The 26,899-nt window shown below is 40.9% G+C and overlaps 1 protein-coding gene across 5 annotated transcripts in view; it reads right to left on the bottom strand.

Annotated features, from left to right (window-relative positions):
• Positions 1-26,899, bottom strand: part of CFAP20DC (CFAP20 domain containing) — a 254,220-nt gene that overhangs the window by 44,860 nt on the left and 182,461 nt on the right. For all 5 annotated transcript variants that reach the window (XM_089518704.1, XM_089518719.1, XM_089518733.1 and 2 more), the window contains one exon: positions 22,151-22,212. In XM_089518704.1, the coding sequence (XP_089374830.1) occupies positions 22,151-22,212 (62 nt within the window). The remainder of the gene's footprint in view (positions 1-22,150; positions 22,213-26,899) is intronic.

Genomic DNA, 26,899 nt, shown 5'->3' on the forward strand with positions numbered 1-26,899 from the left:
TAAAAAAATAAATAAAAAAAATGCATTACTGTCAGCATGGAGAGTAGGAAATTTGCATTAACAAATGATTACAACTTATTTGCCAAGGCTTTACATTGCAACAAAAGTTTGCACTTTGGGGAGAGTGGCATATACTGCTTAGAAGTATTTTAAGGTAAAAACTAGCAATGTGTTGATGATTTAAAAATGCACGGCAAAAATGACATTATATTACTCTTCTGGAGTGTTATTGTAGTGTTAAAATATCATTAAATCAGCACAAACCAACACTTATCATTTCCTGCACATTTTTCACAGTAAGCTGCATTCTGACTATGAGTAATCTGTTAATCTGTTCTTTGCCTCACAATCCGTCAAACTGACAGATTCATTCCATCCCTAATACATAATATCTTCATTTACTCCATGTGCCTTCCTGGAAACTTTCTCTTTCTTCTTCTTTTGCTAGCACTGAGTATTAGAATATCATAAGCAAATACAGAGTGTCACAATGGTTCTTTTTGCCTTTTTCTACTCCACTTCAGAAAGTCCAGCCAACTAAATTTCAAGTGCTCTTATCTAAACAAAGATTTCCTTACCTTGAGGATTTTTAATAGCTTTAAACCACAATTCTCAGACCACTTAGCTCTGAAAACCTCCTGAATTCAGGAGGGGCTGCTTTGTACATTGAAAGAGTCTGATAAGTAGAATCTGAATAACCGAAGAAGCTGCAGAACAATATGGTATGGGGACATCCTAAGGGCGAATGCACAGTTCTTGATGATTGCAAAATGGATTGATCACTTATGTGTATAAAACAGTCACCACATATTAAGCATCACAGAGAAAACTTTCCTATTTATCTGACATCAACTTCAGCACAATTAAGGGTGTGAAGTTTTAGATCAATTTAACTGATAGATCAATTAACTGGCAGCTGATTAACCACTAGGGGGTTAGTTTTAACTAACACAGCTGTATATTAAGGAGATGCTTTTCTTTTTTGAGGCTGCTATGTTAGTGTAAGAGAGAGTCAAAACAATAACATATTCAAGGTGTAAAAGACTTCATCTTAATAACCTCTGGCCCTGTTTGCATGGGCCAAAAGACCTATGTTGCCCTAAGCCTGGCGCTGTCCTATCTGGAGGATAGAGGTCATTAGCCTTGGGCTGGGATCGGGCACGTCAAATGTGGATCCAATGGATATGGCCCAATCCGGGCCCCAAAGGCCCCTGATCTGGTCTAAAACAACCAGCTGTTTGCAGTGTAGTTTCTCTGAAACTCTGCTGTGGCATCTGGCAGACCGGATGGGCCAAAGCATCCCTTACCTGTCACAGCAGTTGCATCTTATTTGATGGCCCCCACCAGGGCCTGTGAAGTCAGGTGATGCCTGGCCATATGAGTGTAGTCAGGTACCTCATATCTGCTCTTATGGGCTGGGGGGGGGGTGTTCAAAGAGGATGCGACCGTGGCGACAGGGAAGGAGCATGTGGCCAGAGGCCATTCCATGGCATGGTGGCAGGAGGTCATGTGAACACCTGACCACTGCTGCGCTAGTCCAGGAACTGACCCAGGTGAAACCTGTGGGTAGGACACCAAGGTGTCAGCCCATGGTATCCTGCCCATCCTCTTAGGCCCTTAGTCACTCTGGACCCAAGCCTATGACATTTTAATAATAATAACTAAAAAAACCCCCCAGCATAATTCTGCAGCATTGAAGCTAACCTATGGCTATAGTTCAGTAAGCCTTCTGAGCAAAACTTGGGACATATGTGGAATGAGTACCATTTGGAACTGAGCACTGGTAGCATGATGATCAGGGTCCCAGAATATCATCCTATTATCACTGTTCAGTTATAGGTGGCCTCAATTTATATTCATTCTTCTTAAAAGTAACTTTTTAAACTGCGCTTGTGTGTTCACAAGTGAATCTTTCCCATTTCTGAATATGGAAAATGAAAGAACTCTGTTGGCATTCTATGTGCAATATTTGCTGCTAGGGATCTTCTCCGATGATTGTTTTATACTCTGTAATGCATCGGCTTTATACTACATCCTTTATGTGTTATTCTACATAAATTGTGTATTTTATAATAATTATGTTGTGAGTTATTAGTCTGGTGACAATATAAATGGTGCCAATGGAGAACCCCCCCCACCAATGTTTTATTACTTAATTTAACAGAAATAACAGCAGAAGCAGCAACAGCAAAACCTCTGTCCAATCTTTTTTGATGTTGTTGTTTGCTAACATTGAATCTTGTGTTTATTAGCTTATTAGCTACATAAAAATTGCAGTAGGGGACTTGCCACTGGGGAAAGGAGATACTCAACCAGATACCTGAATATTCTCATCTCATCTCTGTCAAACAGGCGATAATGAAGCGTATCAATTATGTCAGTATTTGAATTCACCGAGCTACTGCTTCAAATACCCATGCATTTAACTAAAGTGTCAATTAGCTGTTTTCTTACTTCAAAATGTGAAAAGCTGAGCACAAGCAAACCATTCATTGGAATTACATTTTAATGCTTCAGCAATTCATAAAGCACCTAACACTCACTTCTAATAACCAGACGTCTCACATTTAATAACACTTGGTTTCTAGCTTATAGCCTGCACCCGAAAACCTTCTGCTGTCTTGTAGTATAGATTGTCATCCATTTATTCTTAAATGAATGAGTAGTAAATGAGAGGCTTTAAAAAAATAAATGGGCAAAAGAGTCAATAGAACAATATCTTGTGAACACATAATCAGATCAGCGGAAGGTTGTACTTCCAAGAACATAGAGAAGTTCTGCCTTTTGTATGATAGTGATCATTTTAACTCCCCTATGTTTATTGCTTTGTTGGAATTGAATCTGCTTTCATAGCATGAAGTTGGGTGTGCCTGAAGTTGTATTTTGAGATAATTCAGGGGAAGGAGTGAAACTCCACAAGGCAGATATAGTCAGCCCTCAGTATCCACGAACATGGTTTCTGTGGATGCAAACGTCTGCGTACAGCAAGCCCGCATTGTCCCCAGTGGTAGCATATGTATGTGGCCGTGCCACCATTAAGTCCCATTATCTCTAATGGTGGTGTGGTTGCTGCATGGGCCACCACTCAGTATATTCGAGGCTGTCCTTAATGACGGTGTGGTCATGTGCACGTGCTGCTATCAATGTCCCTAATGGCAGTGTGGCTGCATACACACACTGCTATTGGGAACAATAGAACTTGAGCATCCACGGATTTTGGTATCCACAGTGGGGGGAGTAGAGAGTAGAGTAGAGAGGTCTAGAATCTTAAGTAGAAATGGCTCCCAAGAGCAAAAATGTTTGAAAGGTTCTTCCCTACACTGTAGCGCTGGTTTCCTAGTTTCCCTTCTTAAAAGCATAATGGTCCTCTCACTGGTAGCCAAGTACCAAGTCAAGATTTCAGGGTAAGTCAAAATCTGCATCTTTTGTTTCTCATGTCATGGTCACAGATGATGGTGATAATGAGGATTACTATGCCACCTTTTTCCACGTTTGGGACTCAAAGTGGCTTATTACAACTTAAAAAAACACATTGTTAAAAATTCATAAAATACAGAAATTAATACAAGATTAAACAAAAAAAATTAAAACTGGATTAAAACATACCCTATATACTCATGTATAAGCTGATCTCATGTATAAGTTGAGGGCAGGTTTTGAGACCAAAATCATGGATTTTGATAAGTCAAGGGTCAAACACTGGGACATGTTACAAAATATCTAAAGGGGGAAACTAAGCTCCACTTCCTTCCCTCTTTCTCCCTCTCTGGACCTCTCCCAAGGGTCACAGTCTAGGCATGGAAAAGGGGGAAACAAACCTCAGCTCTCTCTCTCTCTCTCTGTCTCCCCCACTTCACCACCAGCATTTCCCAGGCTCATGGCGTGCAAAATGGGGTACAAATCTCTCTCTCTCTCTCCCCTTTACCACCAGCATCTTCAAGGCACATGGCTTGCAAAGCAAGGTTCAAGCCTCGGCACACACTCTCTCTCTGTCCCTTGCATCAGCAGCTGTTCATTAGCTCTGGCTACGAAGGAAGGCTGAGGGATAACACACACACACACACACACACACACACACACAGAGAGAGAGAGAGAGAGAGAGAGAGAGAGAGAGAGAGAGAGAGAGAGGAATGTGTGGGGACTCAAATGGGGAACTGTTTAAAGATCCTTGGCTCCAAAGGAAGGGTGGGCATTTCTTTTAGGAACTTTATAAGCAGTATTATCATATTGCCCTGTATATAAGTCGACCCATGATTCTGGAGTCCATTTTGGGGCATACATTTCTCGACTTAAGAGTCAAAAATATATGTTATAGCTTTAAATGCTCATACACATATACCCCAGCATAACAATTAGCAAGACTCAGTGCATTGTTTAGGTGAGACGGGCCTTGTATAATCACTCATCAAATGTCTGCCCAAACTCTTCACTTGTCTTCAAAAAGAAGAGAAGGTTCCAGGCTTATTTCCCAGGAAGGCTTATTCCAGAGCCTGAAGTAGCCACTGCATTCACACCAGATGTATCTGTGAGGGAGATGGGACACAGAGAAAGGTCTCCCCAACAGATCTCAAAGAAGGGGCTGGTTCATAAGGGAGAATACAGTCCTTCATATAACCAGGACCTGAGCTGTATAAGGCTTCATATGTCAAAACCAGCACTCTGAATTATACAAGCAGCCAGTAGAGCTTTTGCAACAAGAAATTTTGTCTTCCCTTTAGGCAGCCCCAGTTAGCAATCTGGCTGCAGATCTTTGGACCAGCTGAAGTTTCTGAATATTCTTCAAAGGCAGCCCTACAAAGAGGGTGCTGCAGTAACACATTGGGATGTAGCTAAGACATGTATTACCAAAGCCAGATATGACATCTTAAGGAATGGGTGCAGCTAACTCCTGATCACCACTGAAACTTGAGCTGCTCAGAGTTGAATCCAGGAGCATGCCCAACCTGTGGACTTGCATCTTCAGGGGGAGCATACACCCATTCAGTACAGGCTGAATCCTATTCCATGATCTGTCATTCACCTGATAAGGAGCCCCTCCATCTTGTCTGGATTAAGTTTCAATTTGTTCATCCTCACCCAATCCATTACTAATGACAGCACTAGTTTAGGACCAAAATAGCTTCCTTGGCTTGCAGTAGTAAGGTAATAGGGTTGGGTGTCATCCAGACACTGATGGCACCAAACCCATAACTGCAAACAACCCCCCCTCTGACATTTCATGTATATGTTAAAGAGCATGGAGGACAGAACTGAGCCCTGAGGGCCACTGGTCAAAGGCCAAGCGGTTGAGCAGGAGTCTCCCAGCACCATCCTCTGGATTTGTACGTCCAGGAAGGAGCTAAGCCACTGTAAAGCACTGCCCCCAAGCCTCGTCCCAGCAAGGCGACCCAGAAGCATACCATGGCTGATGGTATCAAAAGCTGCTGAGAAGTCTTTGCCTCACTTGGTCCTCTGTTAGGCTAGACTTTGCCCTGGCCAGCATCATGACAATGCAAGCGGGGGAGGAGGCAGCTCAGTGGTGCCTTGGTCAAACTTCCTTCACCATGGTAGTGGCTGAGGAGAAATCTAGGCAAGTCAACTAAATGAGGATTACATAGGGGCAAGAAGATATTAAAGTGAATGATTGGCTACATAGATGATGTAGATGGGAGAGGTTTGGCTTCTGGGATCATGTCTTCACTTGTTAGACAAAGGACCACTGGCTGCAGATGGCTGCACCTCATAAAGACTGGGAAGAATGCCTGGTGGTAGGATGACAAGACTGATTAAGAGGGCTTTAAACTAAAACCTTCAGGAGCTGGCGATGACAGCTCAAACTTCAGCCCAAAGGCAAACTTTAAGCAGAAGGATGTGAATTCTAGAGGAGAAGCAGGGGGAGAGAAAGGGATCAACAGAAAAACTGACAATAAATAGGTGAGAACAAACAAAGCTAAATGTCTATACATCAACGCACAGTGCTTAGGCAAGGAGCTTGAAGTCTTGGTGCAAGGAAGTAAACATGGTACAACTGAAAACTGGTAGGATGACTCCCATAATTGGAATATAACAACTGAAGAGTATAATTTACTCAAAAAGTGTGGAGAAAAGGAATTTATTCATTCACTTATAAATAAATCAGTTATTATTGTTGATCATAAATTGAACATGAGCCAGCAGTGTGATGCTGCAGCAAAGAAGATGAATGCTATTTTAGCCTGTGTTAATTTAAGTATAATTTCCAAGTCAAGGGAAGTCATAGTACCATTATATTCTGCACTGGTCAAACCTCATCTAAAGTACTGCATTCAGTTCTGGGCACCTCATTTTAAGGATGTTATAGAGTGGGTTCAGAGAATGGCAACAAGGATGGTAAGAGGTATAGAGAACAAAAACATATCAGGAAAACTTGAAGGAGCTGGGCATGTTTACCTTGGTGAACAGAAGACTGAGGGGTGACATGATAAATGGTATAGAAATATACTTGTTATATTGCTATTATACTCTTTAAAAACCTCAAGGGATGTCATAGAGAGGAGGGGTAGGCTTGTTCTCTGCTGCCCCAGAGAGTAGGACCAGGTCTAATAGTATTAAATTGCAGGACAGTAAATTTCCATTGAACATTAGAAGGAACTTCTTGACAGCAAGCGTGATTCGGCAATGAAATCACTGGCCCAGTTAGGGAATGAGGGTGCCTTCTTGGGAAAGAGGTTGGGTAGCTATCTGCTGGGCCAGAGATCCTGCACCGAGCAGGGTTTAGACTCCACGGGCCATGAGGCCTCCTCCAGCTCCTTTTTCAGCAGATTTTAATGGTTAAAGTTTTATTGATGCCAGGCCTTGTATCTATCCACCCCAACGATGGGCTTGCTACCCACGGATTTGAGCAACTGCAGATGGCCCCTCCCCCTTTCCCCTAATGGTGGCATATGCATGGGGCCAAGACAGCACTGCTGTGAGCATGGCACATCACCATTAAAAACCATGAGACTTGAGTCCCACAATTTTTGGCATCCATGGGATGGTGGTGGTATCTAGATATTAAAGGCTGAATGTATGTATATTTAATATTGCTGCTTCTTAGTTCATTTTGAATAGTGTTTTTAATGTGTATTTTTCCTTTTTTGAGACTTTTTTATTTCTTATATTGTAAAGCTGCTTTCAATGCAATACTGGCAAAAAATTAAACAAACAAACAAACAAACAAACAAAACCAGGGTATCAATAAATTGCCTGCACAATTTTACTGGTTTAATGCTTTTTTATGTCATGGCTGTCATGCAATAATTTTAGGAAATGTTGCTTAGTACTAGTTTAATTTAATTCTAACAGTTCTCTGTTGAAGTCATAAGAGGTCTCACTGTATTAGCAATCTCTTTTACATAACTATTGTTTTCAACTTTTCTGGTGGGGAGGGATCACTATTAATCCAAATTAATACAACAGTATGGATATGTCCTGCAGCTATGGAATTTCTCTCTTTTGCTCTACAGTAGTTGCTGAGATGATGATGTCTCCAAACTATTAGACAATCCTGATCTACTATCTCCTTTATTCTCCTATTGTCTTTGATGCATGAGCTGGGCTGACAAATATGGTGGAACAGTACTAATTCAGATTAACGACTGTACAGGCCCACTGCAAATTATTGAATTCTGTGAATTAGTGAACAAAGCCAATATAAAAGCAAAGTACATTTCATGATATATTATTGCTGCTCACTTATTTTGGCATTTGCAAGATAGTTCCATGATACTTCATAACATCGTGCAGTCTGTTGTGTATGATTAATGAAGTTGTATGACCTCACTCATCTAATGAATCATAAAAATGAATATGCTTTTTTGGTACAGCTGAACTCATTTTTAAAAATGTACACATTCAACCTTGAGCTATGCTGCAATTATATCTTCACTCTGATTTAAATCACCAATTTCCCCCCACAGTGTTGATTCCCAAGTTCAATGTATATATAATATCTGTTACACCATGTTTTAATGGGCTTAAGTTTGTAGACATCTCTTCTAAAGTAGTAAATATCTGTTAGGGATTGGTTTATTTGGTGATTTCTACAGGCCATAAACAAATGGTCTAAACTAGCAGTGGCAAACATGTGACCCTCCATAGGACTGCAACTCCCACCAACCCTCGCAAGCAAAGTCAGTTGTGAGAGATTATGAGAACTGCATTCCAACATCTGGAGGGTCACAAATTTGTGATTTCTGGTATAATCAGAGTGGGCACATACTGTGTAAGACACTGGGCCCAAGTATAATCTGCTTTCACTGCACTTAACTAGTCTGGACACATCAACAGAACTAGCAATCTGGAACCATCAGTTTAGGCTACATCTTGAAGAACCTCTATTACATGTAAGTATTTCAAACTTATTGTTAAGTGCTATTATTCTTGTTAAAGCCCCAACTGGTTTAAAGGCTCATGGTAACTAAAGTTGATCTCTTATGAACAAGTTGTTTAAAATGAGCCGGCAAAGCTCTTACCTGTGATCTGGTAATTCTCATTTCGATAGGGGTGGTAATGACTCATTGGGATGTGAAAAAAGGTCTTCTCTGTAGCTGACCACAAACTATGAAATGTCACTGTCTTTTACCTCTTCTTGTTATTAAAGGTTTTATGGTATTATTGATATCTGAAATGCCAAAGTCATTCTAAGGCCTTCTTAAAAGGAACTACAAAATTGCCCATTTATCCATCACAGTCACAATGCCTAAGCACTATCCTGGTGAACTCATTAATTCTTTTCCCCCACAAAGAGATAAATATGCTCTCAGACACTCAGCATGCCTTCATCTCCATCCTTACTGCAAACAACTGACCTGAGGATAAGACTCTCATGTGACCCTTGTACTAGTTGGGTACCTTATGCTTACCTGATGGATATGATGCATTTGGGAGAGTCAGTGTGGCATAGTGGTTTGAATATTGGACTACGACTCTGTAGACTAGGGTTCGATTCCCTGCTTGGACATAAAACCCACTGGGTCACCTTGGGCAAATTACATGCTTTCAGCCTCAGAGGAAGGCAATGGCAATGCTCATTTGAAGAAATCGTGCCAAGAAAACCCTGTGATAGGATCTTGTGAGGTCGCCATAAATTGGATATGACTTGAAGGCACACAACAACAACCACAACAGATGCATTTGGAAAGCTTTGGAAATCCCAACCAAAGGAGGCTAGACTAGGGCCCTCTCAGTTGTCTTTGTGTGGGCAGGCAAATAAACTTTTATTCTAACAGGCCTTTGACCTTTAAACTGGGTTGCTGTTAAAGGGACTAGTTGATGGGTGTCCTTTTCTATTGACTTATCTTTAATATCAGCTTAGCTGCCTTGAGTGCAATTTTGAAAAAATAAATAAAATAAATGTATAATATTATTCAAAATAGTTCTCCCTATGGTTATGACTTGAGATAACACTGGTCCTTGTAAAAAAAATAAATTGAGAATTCTGGACCAGGCATTGAAAAGTACACTCAAGTGTATCCCAGAACAGTATACTGAATAACTAAACACCGAAGATTTGAGACTGTCTTCACTGTGTCTAAATTAATACAAGGCATACTTCAATGATAACCATGCATGTCAGTCCTCATGTGCTATTATGTCTTGTAGCCGAAAAAGAAAGCAGTTACAAATGTGCTAATCCTTGCAGGTCCTAGGGATTGCTGTGCACCTTAGGACTTGCAATAGGACCAACCACCCAAGACTTGGTTTATTTTCTTCCAAATATCTGATTTTGTCCAACTAGCATGTAAGCAATACATTCATTTATTAGGAAAGCATTTAAATACACATTTGTGTTAACAGTTCCTGATGTTGCCTTTTGTAATTTCCCACTCAGATTCAGTACTGAATTATACTTTAACATAAGAGAAAGGTGTTTTTGTATGAAAGATTCTCCCCACCTCCAATTTACAATTAATCTAATAATCTGAATCAGACTATAATCCTGGGTAGTCTGATGTTATCCCATTTTCCCATCCAGTTACTAGGAAACTTTAGATTCTAAAGTTTAGTACCACAGCAGATAAACTCTGCCAACAGAAAGGATATCTATTGCAGTACAAGATGGGTACTTGTCAATTCTTAATTAAAGCATTCAGATATCTTCCATTTTTATTACTGTCAGGATCATAGGTGCTGCCATGCTTGCTGGCCACATATCTTGTATACACTTTGCATTACTGGATGATGGATTACAAATTAAAATTATACACCTGCCTTCTGCTACCTCCACAGCTGCAACTTTTTTTCCCAACAGGTTGCAACAGTGCTCTTCTTGGCAGTAAATGACTGGTGATTGTCATCTTGCAAAGGCTTCCCCCTCTCCAATGATGCTGTGTTGAAACATATGATTGCATGGGTGCATGGGTGACTAACAGTGTTCTGAGATGGAGAAAGGGGGCTGCCAATCTTTAACCACCAGAAGGAATGAAGCTATTACTTTAAACCTTTCATTCCTCTTTCACATCCCTTTTGAAATCTAACAAAATACCTTACTGGTGAATGAAAGAAATTCAGGAAGAAAAAGGAAGAGGGTAAGCTCAAGAAGGATCATGCTCACCTTTCCCCAGAAAGTGAACCTAGAAAACTATAAAGAACCCACACTCTCTAGCTGGATGGCAAGAATAAGTGCCAAAAAGTAAGAAGTAGAGGTTGCCAAGAAAATATCATTTTCAGTTATAGACTGGTCCGTCAGAAAACTCAGCAGCAGTGAACTCAATACTTGCATTTCATTTTCTCCCTTAAGACCATGAAGCGACGGAGAGTGAAGCATAAGACAGAATGACAAATAAATTCTGTTCACCCATTCACAAATGAATCCTTCAAACGAGGTCTGTTTTCTTTTATTTTGTCACTTTATGGACCATAAAAACAAAGGAACGCCTACATTTTAGATGAGAAATGGAATGGGACACATTTTAGTAATTTTCCATGAGACAGAACAAAAGTAGTCATGCCATCCAGGGAAGTGGATGTTAAAGATAAAGATAAGAATATCACTGAGAATAAAAAGAAGCTATTGCAGGTAGCAATATTTCCCAAGAATGTATTGCAGTATACTGGGGGACTCTCTAATTTTATCCTCACAGTGAGATAATAAAGTTGGCTCTTGGTATCCTCAGATTCTGCATCCACAGATTCAACCAACCACAGCTCAAAAATATTTTTAAGAAACCCCAAAAGCAAATCTTTAAGTTGTGCACCATTTTATATAAGGGACACTATTTTACTACACCACTGTATACAACAGGACTTGAGCATCCATGGATTTGTTATTTATGAGGGGTCGTGGAACCAAACGTCAGTGAATAATGAGGGGCCACTGTATTGTCAAATAAGAGCAACTGTCCTAAGGTGAACTTCATGAGTGAGCAATGTAAATCTAAGGTCACTTCCTGAACTTCATTACTGAGCAATATGAAACTTTTATCCCTAATCTATTCCATTTATTATATCAAACTGACTTGTGTTTAGGGAGAGATCTTGTGTTTGTTAAAAGCCACTGTTCAACCTGCTTTTAACATTGATACAACTATCATCAGAAATCAAAAAGTAACCACAAGACATGTTCTTCAAATATACTGCTTTAAAACAGAATTTATGATTCATTTTTGTTTAGAACTCACCCTTCCCCCATAAAAATTGTAACACTTTTATCAACATCTTGTGTTTTCTTAAAATAAATTCTGTTACATACTCAGTTTCAATTGTGTTATTTTAATATCCTACTAATTCATACAAATTATATTCATTTGCCAAGTGTTCTCTGATTGGTTTGAGATTTTATTTATAGAATTTCCAAATTAATCAGATTCTGATTTGGTCCCCGCAATATGAAATTTGGCAAAGATTTAGATTTTAAGGAATGTTTTTACCACAGACTTGAGGAACCAATATTTCCTTTTTATTTTTTGGCATACTACTTCCTCCCCCAAAACAGCAGCATATTCTCCACCCTATTTTAACAAGGCTAACAACAGCTATATATTATCACTTTACTATATTCATCTCCTGTAGGTTTTTATCAAGAGGTAAGCTGAACCCATAATTGTGTCACCCTCTGTATTTACAGTCCAATAACACCTTTCTGGCAGTTCACAAGAGTCACTGAATTTATGGAGGTAATAGCAAGTCAGATATTTTACAGATTACCCATACATTTTAGAAATAAAAATTGATGCTATAAAGCGTGGGACTGGGTACAATATTTGTATTTTTGCTATGCCTCCCTTCACTATGGCTTTTGGAGATAGCTGTAAAACATAAGTTTGTCGCATGTCATTTCCAGACCATTCTAAGCATTGGATGGGATTGGCATGGAACGGATGAGAGTGGGTGTTACTGCACAGGAGAATGCTGCCAATGCCACCAGGAGTCCCCAAGCCGTTCCCCATCCATGCTATGGCAGCCAATTTTGAAGAACGGTTTGAAGACTTTGGCTCCATGAGACTTCCTTCTTCCGAAAGTTGCCTGTTTTGGCTCCCACATCACATTTTCCCCAGAACTTGTCAATACAATCTTGTTAGCAATGACTCAAATATGATCCACTTCTGTCATGAGTTTCTTCTGAAGACCTGCCACAGGCTGAGGCACAACATACCCCCTACCCAACATGTATAATGGGAGAGACATGAGCTAATAGGATGTCCACTCCATGTGTGAGGTATTTTTCACTCCCCCCCCCTCTTTTTCTGGGATCAACACCTGAATTACCATATATACTTGACTTATAGTCAAGTCGAGAAATGTATGTCCCAAAATTGACTCTAAAATCCTGGGTTTACTTATATATGAGTCAATAACCACTACTGCTTAGAAAGGTCCTAAAATAAGCAAGCCTGATTCCCCACCCTTGGTGCCTTGAGACATGTGTTTGTGTGTGTGTGGATGTGTGTGTGTAAAAGAGTTTCTAGTCCAATTTGTAAGCCTCCTCTTCCAATGGAAGAAACTCCCCATTGAACATCACTTGTTTCCCTCCCCAGTCTGATTTGCAAGCCTCCTCTTCCTATGGAAAAAACCATCACTTGCTTCCCTCTCCAGTCTGATTTGCGAGCCTCCTCCTCCCATGGAGGAAACTCCCCACTGAACACCAGTTGTGTCTCTCTCCAGTCCGATTTGCAAGCCTCCTCTTCCCATGGAAAGAACACCCCATTTAATGCCACTTCCCTTCTCAATCTAATGTTAAAAAGTCCTCCAGCATCTGGTGTTAGGTGGTTGGGAGAGGTCCAGAGAAGGAGAAGGAGGGACGGAAGTGGTATTTCCCCCTTTCCATTCTTTGTTATAGCCCTGTTTTACCCTTGACTTATCCACAGGTAATATCAAAATCCATGATTTTTGACCCTGAAACTTTCCCTTGACCTCATGTATGAGGTCAACTTGTACATAAGTATATATGGTAAGAAGTCACTTCCAACTCAAATAAGTCAGAAAGGATTTCAGAAATATCTAAATTTGGAGAAAAGCTTTACTGAAGTCCTAATTCTTGCCAACAGGCCAAGGATCAACAGGAGAGAGTCACCTGGGTGTAAAAAGCTGAAAAACATTGCTATAGACCTAATGTAGCCAGTCTTAAGCTTTTTGCTAGAAGACTTGCACTGCTGCTTTTTAAATTGTGAAATGGCATACCTTCAAACATTTCAGAGATGAAAAGTGGAACACATGCGGTCAGACAACATGAGGGTGTGATGAAGATGGCAAAAATTGGGGGGAATGGTTTGCTGTCTCTGGAGATGGTGGCATAATCATATCTCTTCTGCTCTCTCCCTGCCTAATAACTAACTTTTAAGAGAGATAAAACAGAATAGAATGGTGAGTAATTAGCAAAGAACAGAGGAAAGATGCCAAGGTATAATAAATCAGCAACAAGACATTGGTGAGATGAAGCAGAGTTAGAGGATGAAAGCGACTTTACCAACTAAAATGATGGAAGGCATAGAGAAAATAAGATGGCCCCTGAAGAAAGTAAAACTGCAAGAGGTGATAGAAAATGAGATTAAAGGAATTTAGAATTAATTGACTATTTAAAGCAATAAAACAAGAATTCCAAGCTGATCTTGTTCAGGATTTGAGACCATTAATAGAAGAGCTGAAGAAACTTAATGCACATATGAGTGATATGAGTACAACAGCGGGAATGTTGGAACTGGCCTAAAATGAAGAAAGACAAAAAGACTAAGCAGAATGAGATTAGAGAAAAACAATACAAGCTTGAGGATGAGAAAAATAAAGACCATCATTTGAACATTCGTTTTCACAGTTACTTGGAGGAGGAAAACCAAAATAACCTCTTTGAAATATTTATGGCATGGTCAAAGGAATTCATTCTGATATGGTTCTTACTGAAGCAGATACAGAAAGAATTAATAGGACTGGAAGAACACACAGAGCTCTGTTTTACCAGTTCCATAAAGATTAGTCTAGAATCATAATTACTAGGTTTACAAGATACCTGAAAAAAATATATATTCAGAAATCTATAAAGCCTTGAGGAACAAGAACTTGACATATAAATAGATGAGAATCGAGGTTTATCTAGGCTTGGCAGTAGAACTGGTGAGGAAAAAATCAGAAGGGAGGCAGGTATAATGTACAAATGGGGCTTTCCTTTTAAAATTATGTACAGAGCAAAGAAAAAGTTTTAGTAGCTGCCACAATAGAGAACCTAACTGAAATCTGTGAGACTCTGGTGCTGATCAGATGGAGCGGGGGAACTGGACTGCTCTGGGGTTTCCCGATTCATGGGGAGCACCCACTGACCACACTGCCAGATTCCACAATGGGCGTAACACCCACAGGCAGTCTGCCCCACCCCACTTATTTTGTAAGGATGGACCATTCAAAATGGGCCATTTATGGGTACATGTTGCGTTGCACCATTATTATTATTTTCTTTTCCACCCCCAAAACATGTGCATGTGTGCACGGACATGCTGCCAGTGGCTACCAATCACTTCCCTTGTCCTGCCCTGTTACCAGGCCATTTGATGTCCTGTGCAGCAGATTGTGTGATTGGCGGCTCAATCGATCACCCATATGGCACACTGATATGCCAAATGACACACTGGCACAACACAACCATGGAGGCCCCTTAAATATCCCTTTTCCTCCCTTCCCCCATGGCTCCCTACTGGATCAGCCAGTTTGTTAATGTTCTCACTAAATCCATTGTATTGCTGGTGACCTACTGTATTTGTCATCATTTTGCTTCATGGGGTTGCAATGGGTTGATGGTACAGCTGATTACTCATGTGCATGTGTGAACAATTCATGGGTGAGTGACAAAAAACCTATGGACAAAAATGGAACAAGCAGCTTCCCAGTTCTTTCTCCAATCTCAGCACCAGCATATAGTCCATGCTCTGATACAACAGTTTGTACTTTCCGACTAGGCTTGCCATATGTGCTGGGAAACCGGGACAATCATGGATTAGAGGGTCTAAAAAATGTTCCGGCTGGGCATGACTGAAGTCACAAATCCTGGATCCCTGTTTTGTTCCAGGCTGCATTTTGTCAGAGACTGAGAAACTCCCCTCCTTTATTCTTCTCTGAAGAGAGCAACACAATTAAAATCAAAGGCAAGTGATGATAGTCCTTTTAACACCAGGATAGGAAAAGGGATCCAAGGAGGTGGTGGAGATAGACCCAAACATTCATGGCTTTAAATATTGGATGGGTAGTGACGTTCTGTCCCCCTCTCCTGTTGGACTCTCTTTCTGCTTCAAAGAGAAGGGGGGTTAAAAATAAATAAAGGCAGGTGAGACAGGAGGGGAGGAAGGGAAAAGAATAAGAAAAAGCAAAAAGGTGTAAGTATAAAATTACCTACTTCTCTGCACAGTATAAACAAATATATTGTGTTGTCTCCAATTCAGATGGCTTAATTTATGGGATGATGGTTGGGATTTTGGAGGAGGAATAAGCAGCCAGGGACGGGGAGTGGGATTGGTGGGAGGCATGCAGGGACTAAAGATGGAGGAGAACAGTCCTAAAAATACCGTACTTGAGCCTTAAGAGAGGGAGGTAGAGACAAGAAAAAAAAAGGGGGGGATGCTGCAGGATCTGGTCTATCATCTGACTTTTTACACTATCTGCCTCCCTCCAGAATGACAAATGAGTAAATACACCACAATCCTAAATAGGTCTACTCAGAACCCAAATTCATTGGGTTTGCTAGGACTAGGCTTAGAGGATGGCAATGGCAACCCTGCCCACTGAAGAAACTTGCCAAGAAAACCCTATGATAGCTTTAGGGATTTGGATTTCTCTGTTCCAATCCAGCATTTTAAACATTGGTCTGTACAGTTTCTGTCAGAACAGTTTTAATTTGTAAAATGGTACAAAGGTTAAACATAGTGAAAGAAAAATGCAACCATTAGAATGTAAATTAGAGTGATTTGCATAATTAGAATATTTTCATAATATGCAAATTAGGAACCAAACCCCAGCGGATAACAAGGGCCCATTGGAGTTAAGATCTACAAATATTCCCTGATAAATTAGAAATGGAAAATTTTGCATTATTTTCCAATACCTGCAACACACAAATAATAAATTATAATAAAGATAAAGAAGAAGTATTTATTTTTGTAAAAAGAAGAATAAGAGGAAAAATTATAACTTTAGATAATACTATATATGCAATAGAAACCAAATGATCTTTCTGGAGCCAATGTCTAAGAAACTGAATAAATTTGCAGGAGGATCTGTTAATATTGGCAGGGATACTAACTGCATAGGGATAAAAAATTAGATAGTTAAGAGAAGGGATAATGGGGACACAAAACACTTTCTCTTTTACATAAATATAATTTAGTGGCTGCATGGAGATATTTATATCCCAAAGGAAAGGATTATATGCACTGCCCAGGCAGGTACACTAGCTATTCTAGAATAGGTCACCTTCTAATATCAGATAATATCATGAGAGAATTCACACACACACACACACACACACACACACACACACACACTTGCCCAATCTTTATGCTCTGATCATTCACCAATAATAGCAAGATTAGACTCAGAAATAAAAATAATTAAAAACAGAATTTGGATGTTTAATACAACTTTGCTTCTAAATAGAGGAAAAGGGGAAAATAAAACAATGTATGGAAAACTTTTATGAACTGATGATAGGACCTAACTGAAGTTCAGCCTTTGGCACATTATGAAGACAGTTATTAGGGGAAATTTTACTACAGAACATTCAAGGATAAAAAAGTTAAACAATACTTATGGGAAGAGCTCCAAAAAAGAATTCAAGAATTATCAGAAGAGCTTGAAAGAAACAGGAAGGAAGAAAATATGGGCAGAATTGTGTCAAAGAAGATCAGAACTATATTCTTTGGAAATGGACAGTATATACTGCTTTTGTATATTTAAAAGGACTTTTAAAATACAAAATTACTATCTAATGTCCTTTAAAAATCACTAAAAGAAGGATAAGTTTAATTAAGGATTGTAATAACAAAATTATTACAAACCCAAATGAAATTAGTAATGATTTTAAGGAATGCTGTGTGGATCTATATTATTCAGAAATAGACAGGAATATAAATATAGAAGGTTGTGTGAAGAAAGTCCCAGTTAAACCAGTAAGATGTACATAAAAAATATATTAAACACCCACCCCCATAAACTGAAAATATGCGGAACACAATTAAACATGTAAAACCTGAAAAATAACCAAGCCCAGATGGATCTGACGTACGTTTTTACAAAGTATTTGTGGATGCTACTGATTCCACAGTTACATAAATTACTTAAAATTAAATACTCCTGGAAGGAAAAAAATACCACATCCCTGGAATAGACCAAATTGGGCGATCCTCAATTTATATCAGCTTATAAACTCATAAGACTGCTTAATCAGTACCAATAAATATTTACATCATTTATTGAACTGATTAAATAAATTTATTATGATATACATCAACCCATATTAAACTTACAGTGGATCCTCGGTATACACGGGGGATCCGTTCTGGACCCCCCCGCGTATACCAAAATCCGCGTATGCTCAAAGCAGTATTCTGTCCAATGGCGGCGCGCGTGCACGTGCGCCGCCATTGGACAGAAAAGTCTCCTTCCTCTTTCCCCTCCTTCCTAACCTCCCTCCCTCCCTCCCTCCTACCTACCTACCTACCTACCTACCTAAACTAACCTACCTTCCCTCCCTCCCTCCTTACCTGTGTCGCCGCGCCGCTGCTGTCGCCGCCGCCGCCGCTGAAAGTGGCCCGGATGCAGCCTGGAGGTCTCTTGGCCTCCAGAAGCAGCACCCAGCCGTTTTGTGGCGGCGGAGGCCGAGGCCACGAGGGAGAAGAGGCTTGGCCTCGTCCTCCTCGCAGCCTCGGTCTCCGCCACCGCAAAATGGCCGGCTGCTGCTTCTGGAGGCCAAGGGGCCTACAAGCTGCAGCCAGCTCTTTAAGAGAGGCGGCGACCAGGGAGGAGGAGGCCAGGCCCCGTTCTCCCTGGTCGCCGCTGCTGAGGAAGAGCCGGCTGCAGCCTGGAGGACAAGGGGCCCTTGTCCTCCAAGCTGCAGCCGGCTCTTTAAGAGAGGCGGCGACCAGGGAGGAGGAGGCCAGGCCCCGTTCTTCCTGGTCGCCGCTGCTCAGGAAGAGCCGGCTGCAGCCTGGAGGATAAGGGGCCCTTGTCCTCCAAGCTGCAGCCGGCTCTTCCTCAGCGGTGGTGACCAGGAGGACAAGGCCAGGCCCCTTTCTCCTGGTCTCCGCCGCCGAAGGAGAGCCGGCTGGGCCTGGCGGCCCCTTGTCCTCGAGGCTGCAGCCGGCTCTTTCTCAGCGGTGGCAACCAGGGAGAACGGGGCCTGGCCTCCTCCTCCCTGGTCGCCGCCTCTCTTAAAGAGCCGGCTGCAGCTTATAAGCCCCTTGGCCTCCAGAAGCAGCAGCCGGCCATTTTGCGGTGACGGAGACCGAGGCCGCGAGGAGGACGAGGCCAAGCCTCTTCTCCCTCGCGGCCTCGGCCTCCGCCGCCACAAAACGGCTGGGTGCTGCTTCTGGAGGCCAAGAGACCTCCAGGCTGCATCCGGGCCACTTTCAGCGGCGGCAGCGACAGCAGCGGCGCGGCGACACAGGTAAGGAGGGAGGGAGGGAGGGAAGGTAGGTTAGTTTAGGTAGGTAGGTAGGTGGGAGGGAGGGAGGGAGGGAGGGGAGGAGAGGGACTTTGTTCCTAATGGTGGCGCGCGTGCATGCGCGCCGCCATTAGGAACAACTTCCGGGTTTGCCATGCGCGTATGCTCAAATACGCGTATGGCATACCCGCGTATAGGGAGGATCCACTGTATTTTGTGCCAAGTAAGACATGAGATGACTCCATAAAAAGAGCTTTAAATATAATTCATGTGGGTCAACTTCATAATAGCCCAGTAGCCCAAGCTCCCTCGGAGTGTAGTGGAGTCTCCTTCCTTGGAGGTCTTTAAGTAGAGGCTGGATGGCCATCTGTCGGGGATGCTTTGATTTGGATTTCCTGCATGGCAGGGGGTTGGACTGGATGGCCCCTGTGGTCTCTTCCAACTCTACGATTCTATGATTCTATAACACCAGTGGATGTGTTAAAAGCTTTTGACCATCTTGAACTAAGGAGATTATCAGATGGGGAAAAATTGGGGAAGAAAAGGCATACTTCCGGCAAAGTTGCGTGATCACACTGAAGTTTTTCAGACGACATCACACTTATTCAGCACTTAACTCATGAAGACCCAGGTATGCTCCAGCAAGAAACCATTCCTGGGACTTCCCCGTGAATGGTTTATTGCTGGAGCATTCCTGGATCTTCATGGGTTAAATCCTGGATAAGCGCAATGTGTCTGAAAATATTCAGCGCAATCACGTGACCTTGCCCTTTACTCCCGGCTCCCCTCCCCTTCTGATAATCTCCTTAGTTATTTGACGGAACTTTTCAACCATTGTATCTACTTATAGAAACTTGGCAAGGCTGCCCACTTTTCCCCATTCTATTTGCATTAGCAATAGAATGCTCAGTAGTTTGTTCAGATATAATAAATTATAGTTTTCCCTCCATACCTACAGATTTTTTATTCACAGATTCAACCACCTGTGGTTGATATAAATTTCAACAAGCAAATCTTGATTTTGCTATTTTATAAAAAGGGGCACCATTTCTATAGTTTTTTGTGGGTTTTTTGGGCTATGTGGCCATGTTCTAGCAGAGTTTCTTTCTGACGTTTCGCCAGCATCTGTGGCTGGCTTCTTCAGAGAATGTTTGCCTGGAAAGGACTTATTCTGTGATCTGGAAAGGCAGGAGTGATTTGCATGTGTAATGGCACACCTCAGGGTGTCGGGGTCTGCACAAGAGGACTAATGTCTGCTTGATTAGTGCTCATTGTGTGCTGGGAAACCCCTGTGCAATGGCTTCCCTGTGCATCCTGACATTGTAGTGGTTGGCATGGTCCAGAAAATACTGAAATTCTGGACCATGCCAACGACTACCATGTCAGGATGCACAGGGAAGCCATTGAAATCCACAGACACTTGGACCATTTCAACAGGAAAGAGGAATCCCTTAAAGTAAACAAGGTTTGGCTACCAGTCCTGAAAGATAGCAAGATAAAGACAAATGCAAATGAGAAATCTTCCAGGGTCAGGTGTTTCCCAGCAGACAATGAGCACTAATCAAGCAGACACTAATCTTCCTTTACAGACCCCCTCACCCTGAGGCCTGCCATTAGTAACAGAACAATCCACATGCAAATCCCTCCTGCCTTCCCAGGTCACACAGTATATATATACCCAACTCCTTTCCAGGCAAGCATTCTTTGAAGATGCCAGCCACAGATGCTGGCGAAACGTCAGAAAGAAACTCTGCTAGAACATGGCCACATAGTCCGAAAAACCCACAAAAAACTATGGATGCTGGCCATGAAAGCCTTCGAATTTACATTGGATATCATTTCACTACACCATTATATTTAATAGCACTTGAGCATCCAAAGATTTTGGGGTCTACAGGAGGTCTTGGAACCAAACCTCCATGGATAACAAGGCCCCATTGTTTTTACACTAGCTTCGTCATGTCCTTGTCCTTTCTTGCAACATCATCTTTTTAAACAGGAAGATAAACATAACCAGTGTTGGAACAGAAAGGATTATATAGAATTAAAGATTTATACTTGAATGGTAGATCTGTACAATTAGAACAAATTAAAAATAGACTTAAACCAATAGATCCATCATAGTTGCAACTACAGTTGTCCCTCCTTATCCACAGATTTTTTATACATGGATTCAAGCATCCACGGTTTAAAAATTTTCCAAAAAAAGTATACATTTCAAGTATCAAACCTTGAGTTTTCCATTTTATATAAGGGACACCATTTTGCTATGCCATTGTTTTAAATGGGAGTTGAACATACACAGATTTTGTTATTCATGGGGGTTCCTGGAACCAAACCCCAGCGGATAACAAGAGTCCACTGTAATGCAATAAACACAATTTAAATTATGATATTTGTATTTTGTTGTTGTTATGCATTTGAAAAATTCATAATGTATTTCAAAATCTTAAATAAAATAATAAAAACTAGTTTTTAAAAAGATAGAAAAAGATATTCATGAGGAAGAACTGACAAGTCTGGAGAGGCTGCAGCAGTTTCCCTAGAGTGAAGGGAAACATTCTGCTCCCTCCTCTTTCCTCTGCTGATTTAAGGATAAAGGGGGCAATTTCGAGAAGGAAAGAGGAACAGAAACATTTAAAAGTGAGATAAGTGAAGATTAATTAGGCCTCTCCCTGATAAAACTGGCCAGCTGAAGGGTGTATAATGGTATCCAGTATGTCAACATCCTTACACAGTAGTATCTAGGAATCAGAGCCCAGAAAGGTCACATTTTGGACTACAACTTCCAGCATCCCTTGTGGGTATAACAGTATGACTGCAGTATTCTAAATATGTAGCAAGCACAGTCTGAAGCCCTCTGTTCTCCTTCTTTTCCCCCTCACATTCATACAAGCACATATACATGATAGCAGCTGTCAAACGTCAAGTGCGTTTGTGAAGATCGGGGTGAGGCAGGGCAGAGCAGCTGAAAATAAGATTTAAGAGTCTACCAAAGAAATGTCATATTGATTGGTTCTTTCGAACATTCTGAGCACATCGTTGTTGCCTGGGCTGTAAACAGCAGCTTACCGTGGGTTGGAATGGGAAAGAGGGTTCATTTCTTTCTGATAGTGGCACCCTTGATTGACAGGCTGTGGAAGACACAAGAAAACAGATTGAGAAAATTATTTTCCTAATATTCTTTCAGTATTTTTTATTCCACACTCAAACCATTATTAACTGTTCAGTATAATTAACAAACATGGTCCTTACAATAGTAACTCACTATGGAAGGGAGACAAAATCTACATATACTCCAGTAAACATAAAGTAAATGAAGGAGACTACAACAACTGCATGTAAAATTTTTCATATGAGCTTTTACACAAAATTAGGAGCTATAAGGGGCAGCGCAATAAACAAAGTAAAAGTAAAAAGTAAAATTAAAGAGTTTGAATAATACTTTATCACAATTCCAGTAGGTTGATTTTTATATTGTTTTGTAAGTCTATACAGAAATTTTTATATACACACACTTTTACTTGACTTACTCATTCTATTGGATATTTCTCATTTATTAGCCTACCTGTGATGCCTTCGCAGAGGGGACATATTGTGCTTGAGCCCCCAGACCAGTGCTGGCATTCCTAGGCCACACTGAATGGCTGCTCAAAATAGTCCTCAGCTTGAATCTCATGATAACTGTGACTTCAGAAGAAGAACCAGCACAATTCACTAATTCCACTGATCAGCTTGGTAACAATATGATAACAATATGATAAACATATTATATGTGAGAGCTGTTCTGGATTCCCCCCTCTCCTGGGAGCACAAACAGGAGGAATTATGGTCTGATATTACTGTAGATTCTTGGACTTCTCCCCTCCAAATGTTACAAAAATGCTTTGTGTCAATAGGCAATCTGTCAAAAGGGATGCTTTTCTCTCACTCAGTACCAATTTGGATTGGTCTTTGGACAAGCCTTCTCAGCAATTGGTCTTCCCACTCATCAGTTTTCCACTCATTCCTTCCACACAGACATCAATACAGTGGCAGCTGATTATGGCTTTCCTCGCTCTAGTATTTGGAAGGTGGGGTGCTGCCAGTCTGGGGCTTTCAGGTCCTAAGCAAAAAGACAGGCTGACAAATGGCTGGCTGCACACTTTGGAGGCAGGCCTACAGGCCGCCCACCTTCTATTTCTTTATTTTCCTTACAGTCCTCCCATAACTGTATGGACAATGGGATACAGCCTGGTTTTCTAGGCAGAATGACATGTGGTCTACTTAGGCAGGGGCTAAGATCTTAAGATGCTACATCTGACCAGTATCAAGTGGTGGGTTCAAAAAGGAATGCAGTGGGGGTGCTCTCCTCCCTCAATTTATGGAACTGGTTGCAAATGAAACCCCGTCTAATGTCATCATTCTCCATTTGGGTGAGAACGGAGGACTTCCATAATATCTAATACCTATTTCCAGGTGTTCACATCCTATGGACTAAAATGCAACCCAGTTGGATGGGGTTAGGCACATGCAGTACTTGCTATTAAAGCAGGCTAATGTTAATCATGGTATCATCTGAAACATCAGCTGGATAGGTGGTGCACTCAGGAATATGTGGTGACTTGGCTGACATGTACAGGAGTCATGAGGTACACCTCCCCCTGGAGGGTTATGAACTCTAGTTGGATACCACAATTCATTTGCTATGACATTCAAAGGACTTGGGGGGGGGGAGAGCTGGGCTAGCTCCTTCCTATGGCAAGTATGAAAGAAAAAAGGGACCATCGGGCATGGGTTATATTGGGAGGAGGGAAGCTAGACAGTTGGTGGTGGGGTGGACCTGAAGTTTGGGCATCTGCAGGTTGCCTCACTTATGGCACAGCATTTTGCTCATCCCATGGATTGGCTAATGTGGCAAGCATTGCCAGATACCTATCCAACACCTGTTGCTTAATGTGTTGCTGAGGACATGTTAATTTGGAAACTATGGGGCCCAGTGTCCCTTCCACCTTACTTTCCCCATATATTTTCTACTAGAGGGACTGGTATTTTGTTGTACTAAAGTTGTGCTCATCCCATTTAAACATATTGCTGGAAGTCTCTGTCTCAATCAATTATATTCCTTGCAAAATTACTCAAGTGAAGAGCACCCCCCCCCCACTATGGGGGCGGAGGAGAAACAAAGATGCAGTGGCAACAGGAGAAGCATGAAGTTCCCATCGCATTCCGGATGCATTCCAGAGGGGGTGATTTTTAGGAACGCTTCTAAACCATTCCTGAAAATCACCTCCTGGGGAAGGCATCTGGAACGTAATGTGAACCTCTGACGGCGGCGTTCTCCTGTGCCTTAAGATGTATTCTATGCCTCCTCCCATTCCCATCATGCCCCATTTTTCAGGGCCTGTGCTATAAACTCCACCTTCTTTTGCAAATGATGTAGCGCTCCAGTCATATTCACTACATTGGCAAGTATGTGTGTGTGTGGTGTTTGTGTGTGTGTTTAAAGACATACCAGCACTGATCAAATTCAAAGATATAGCCATGTTAATCTGTAGAATCAGTACATAGAGAGATCTTGTAGCATCTTTGAGACTAACTGAGAGAAATTGGCAGTATGAGCTTTCGCAGATTTTAGTCTACTTCCTCAGATGCATCTGAGTAGAAGTAGAGTGAAGTCTACGAAAGGTCATGCTGCCAATTTCTTTCTTTCAGTTAGTCTCTAAGGCGCTACAAGATCTATCAGCACTGATCATTTATCCTCTTTCTTCCCCCCATTTCAATTTCTAATATTATTATGCAAAAAGTATAATTAATGTTAAGTACAATCAGCTTTTATTATATTTAAATTCTCATTTAAAATATTTATAATTTCAGACAACTGTTCTCCACCTAATTTAGAAACTAGGCAATTTTTATATTTTAAGATTTTAAAAGTCATGTTAAAGGACTTATTTCACTTGATAGCTAAGCAATGAGTAATATGCAGTTCTCAAAGCTATTACATTCCTTTTGGACTGACAATTTGGAGCAGCTGCTAAACAATTGATACTTCAGCAGTTTTTCCTGACAGCCTAGTTATTACATTTCAATTCTTGATAAACTATCACTAGCTATAAAATATAGTTTTCAGTATATCACTTTTATCACTGCATGAGAGCATTTGAACTGCAAGTTGGCTATTAAAATTCTTTGTAGATGAAGGGAGGTCCATTTGATTAACATTACAAACAGAAGGACATTTCATTATCAATACACACATGCACACAGATACCTGCTGGTCTATGAGGAAACAAAGAGAACAACAACAACGGCAACAACAAAAACCTCATAAGCAAGCTGTTGAATTCTCTGGGACACTCCACAAGGCTAGTTAGTATTACTAGTAACAAAAGAGAAAGGGAAAGAAATAGAAAAGTCTCAAGATTAGGCCAAAAGAGGTCTGCAGTTAAACTCAGTCCTAAAAGACAGATTGAATCAGTAACTAGAGGTGTTATTGTATATCAGCTTAAACATAGCAACACATAACCATGCTGCACATCAAGCCTGAGAATGTGAAATTTGGCACTGGTTATGGGTAAAAGTGTAAGGAACCTTTTCCTTTAAGTAAGTGTGCAATAAACTTGAGAATTATTCAAGAATGTACAAAGTCTCTAAACTGAAAATCACAGTAAAGATAAATGATAGATGAAAAGCAGCCTTCTGGTGGTGCTGTTGCCACAGATTAGACCAAGGGACAAAGAGGTTATGTAAAATTAGCTAATATGTAGTACAAAAAGCCTTTGCTTTCTGGTGAGAAGATGTCCATAATCTATAAGGAAAAAATTAACAGAGATCTGATGAGCAAGTAAGGCTGAGGGAAAATATGATTAGTTGGAACGAGACCAGATTTTATGATTTCTCACAAGAAAATAATGCACAAAATACAATTTTCTCTTGGATTATCAAGATAGGGAAACTTTAAAAATAAGAACTTTCATTTTAAAATACAAGTATGAGAACCGTATCACTGCAGCAGACAAAAGGAGAAATGATGTCAGGGCACAGCCACTTTGCTTCATGTGCATAAAAATATAATTCTTATGAAGGGTCCAATTTTCATCAGTCCTAGAGCTGTAGGTGGTAAAACTGCTCTGAAAGTTAGTACCAAAGCCAGTGAAAATGTTCCTCATCTAATGGGAAATTCAAGATCTCTGAATATCAGGATGGAAGAGCTTATAATGTGATCATTTAAAAAAAGAAATATACCTTATATCTTAACATGGGGCAAGAGATCTTCAGTTGAAATAACACTCTGAATTCATTCCACAGAGTATAATCTGATAGGCCACACATTAGTACCCACAGAATGTCTAGCCCTTGTGGCTGATGTAGACAATTGGAAAATGTTACAATAGTAAGAAATAAATGTATTAAATTTTTAAGTCTCATGATCTCTTTGCCACTTTTTCAATGGCTCAGTGGCTTTGAACACTGAGAATCGGTAATATCAAATCTCTTGTCATCTCTCACATAACTGCTGAATGAGAGGTCAAAGAGAATGAGTAACCTTGTCATTAGCAGACCTGGTTAGATCTTGCAAACCCTAAGCTGTGGCTTCTTGGACCAAGTCAAATAATATATTTAATTGTCAACCTCCCCTTCCCTCAATTTTCACACCTCCTTCCTCCAAGTCTAATCCTTCTTTTCCTATTATATATTTTACATAAAAACTAAACAGATAGTGTGATAAAAATGCAACCTTGTCTGATCCCCTTGACTACTGAAAACCATTCTGTTTCTCCATATTCAGTCTTGACAGTGGCTTCTTGTGCAGAGTACAGGTTACACACCAGGACAATG

This window comes from Sceloporus occidentalis, unplaced genomic scaffold (assembly GCF_023333645.1).
Source record: "Sceloporus occidentalis isolate IW3139 unplaced genomic scaffold, rSceOcc1.0.p SCAF_1, whole genome shotgun sequence".
Classification (NCBI taxonomy): Eukaryota; Metazoa; Chordata; class Lepidosauria; order Squamata; family Phrynosomatidae; genus Sceloporus; species Sceloporus occidentalis.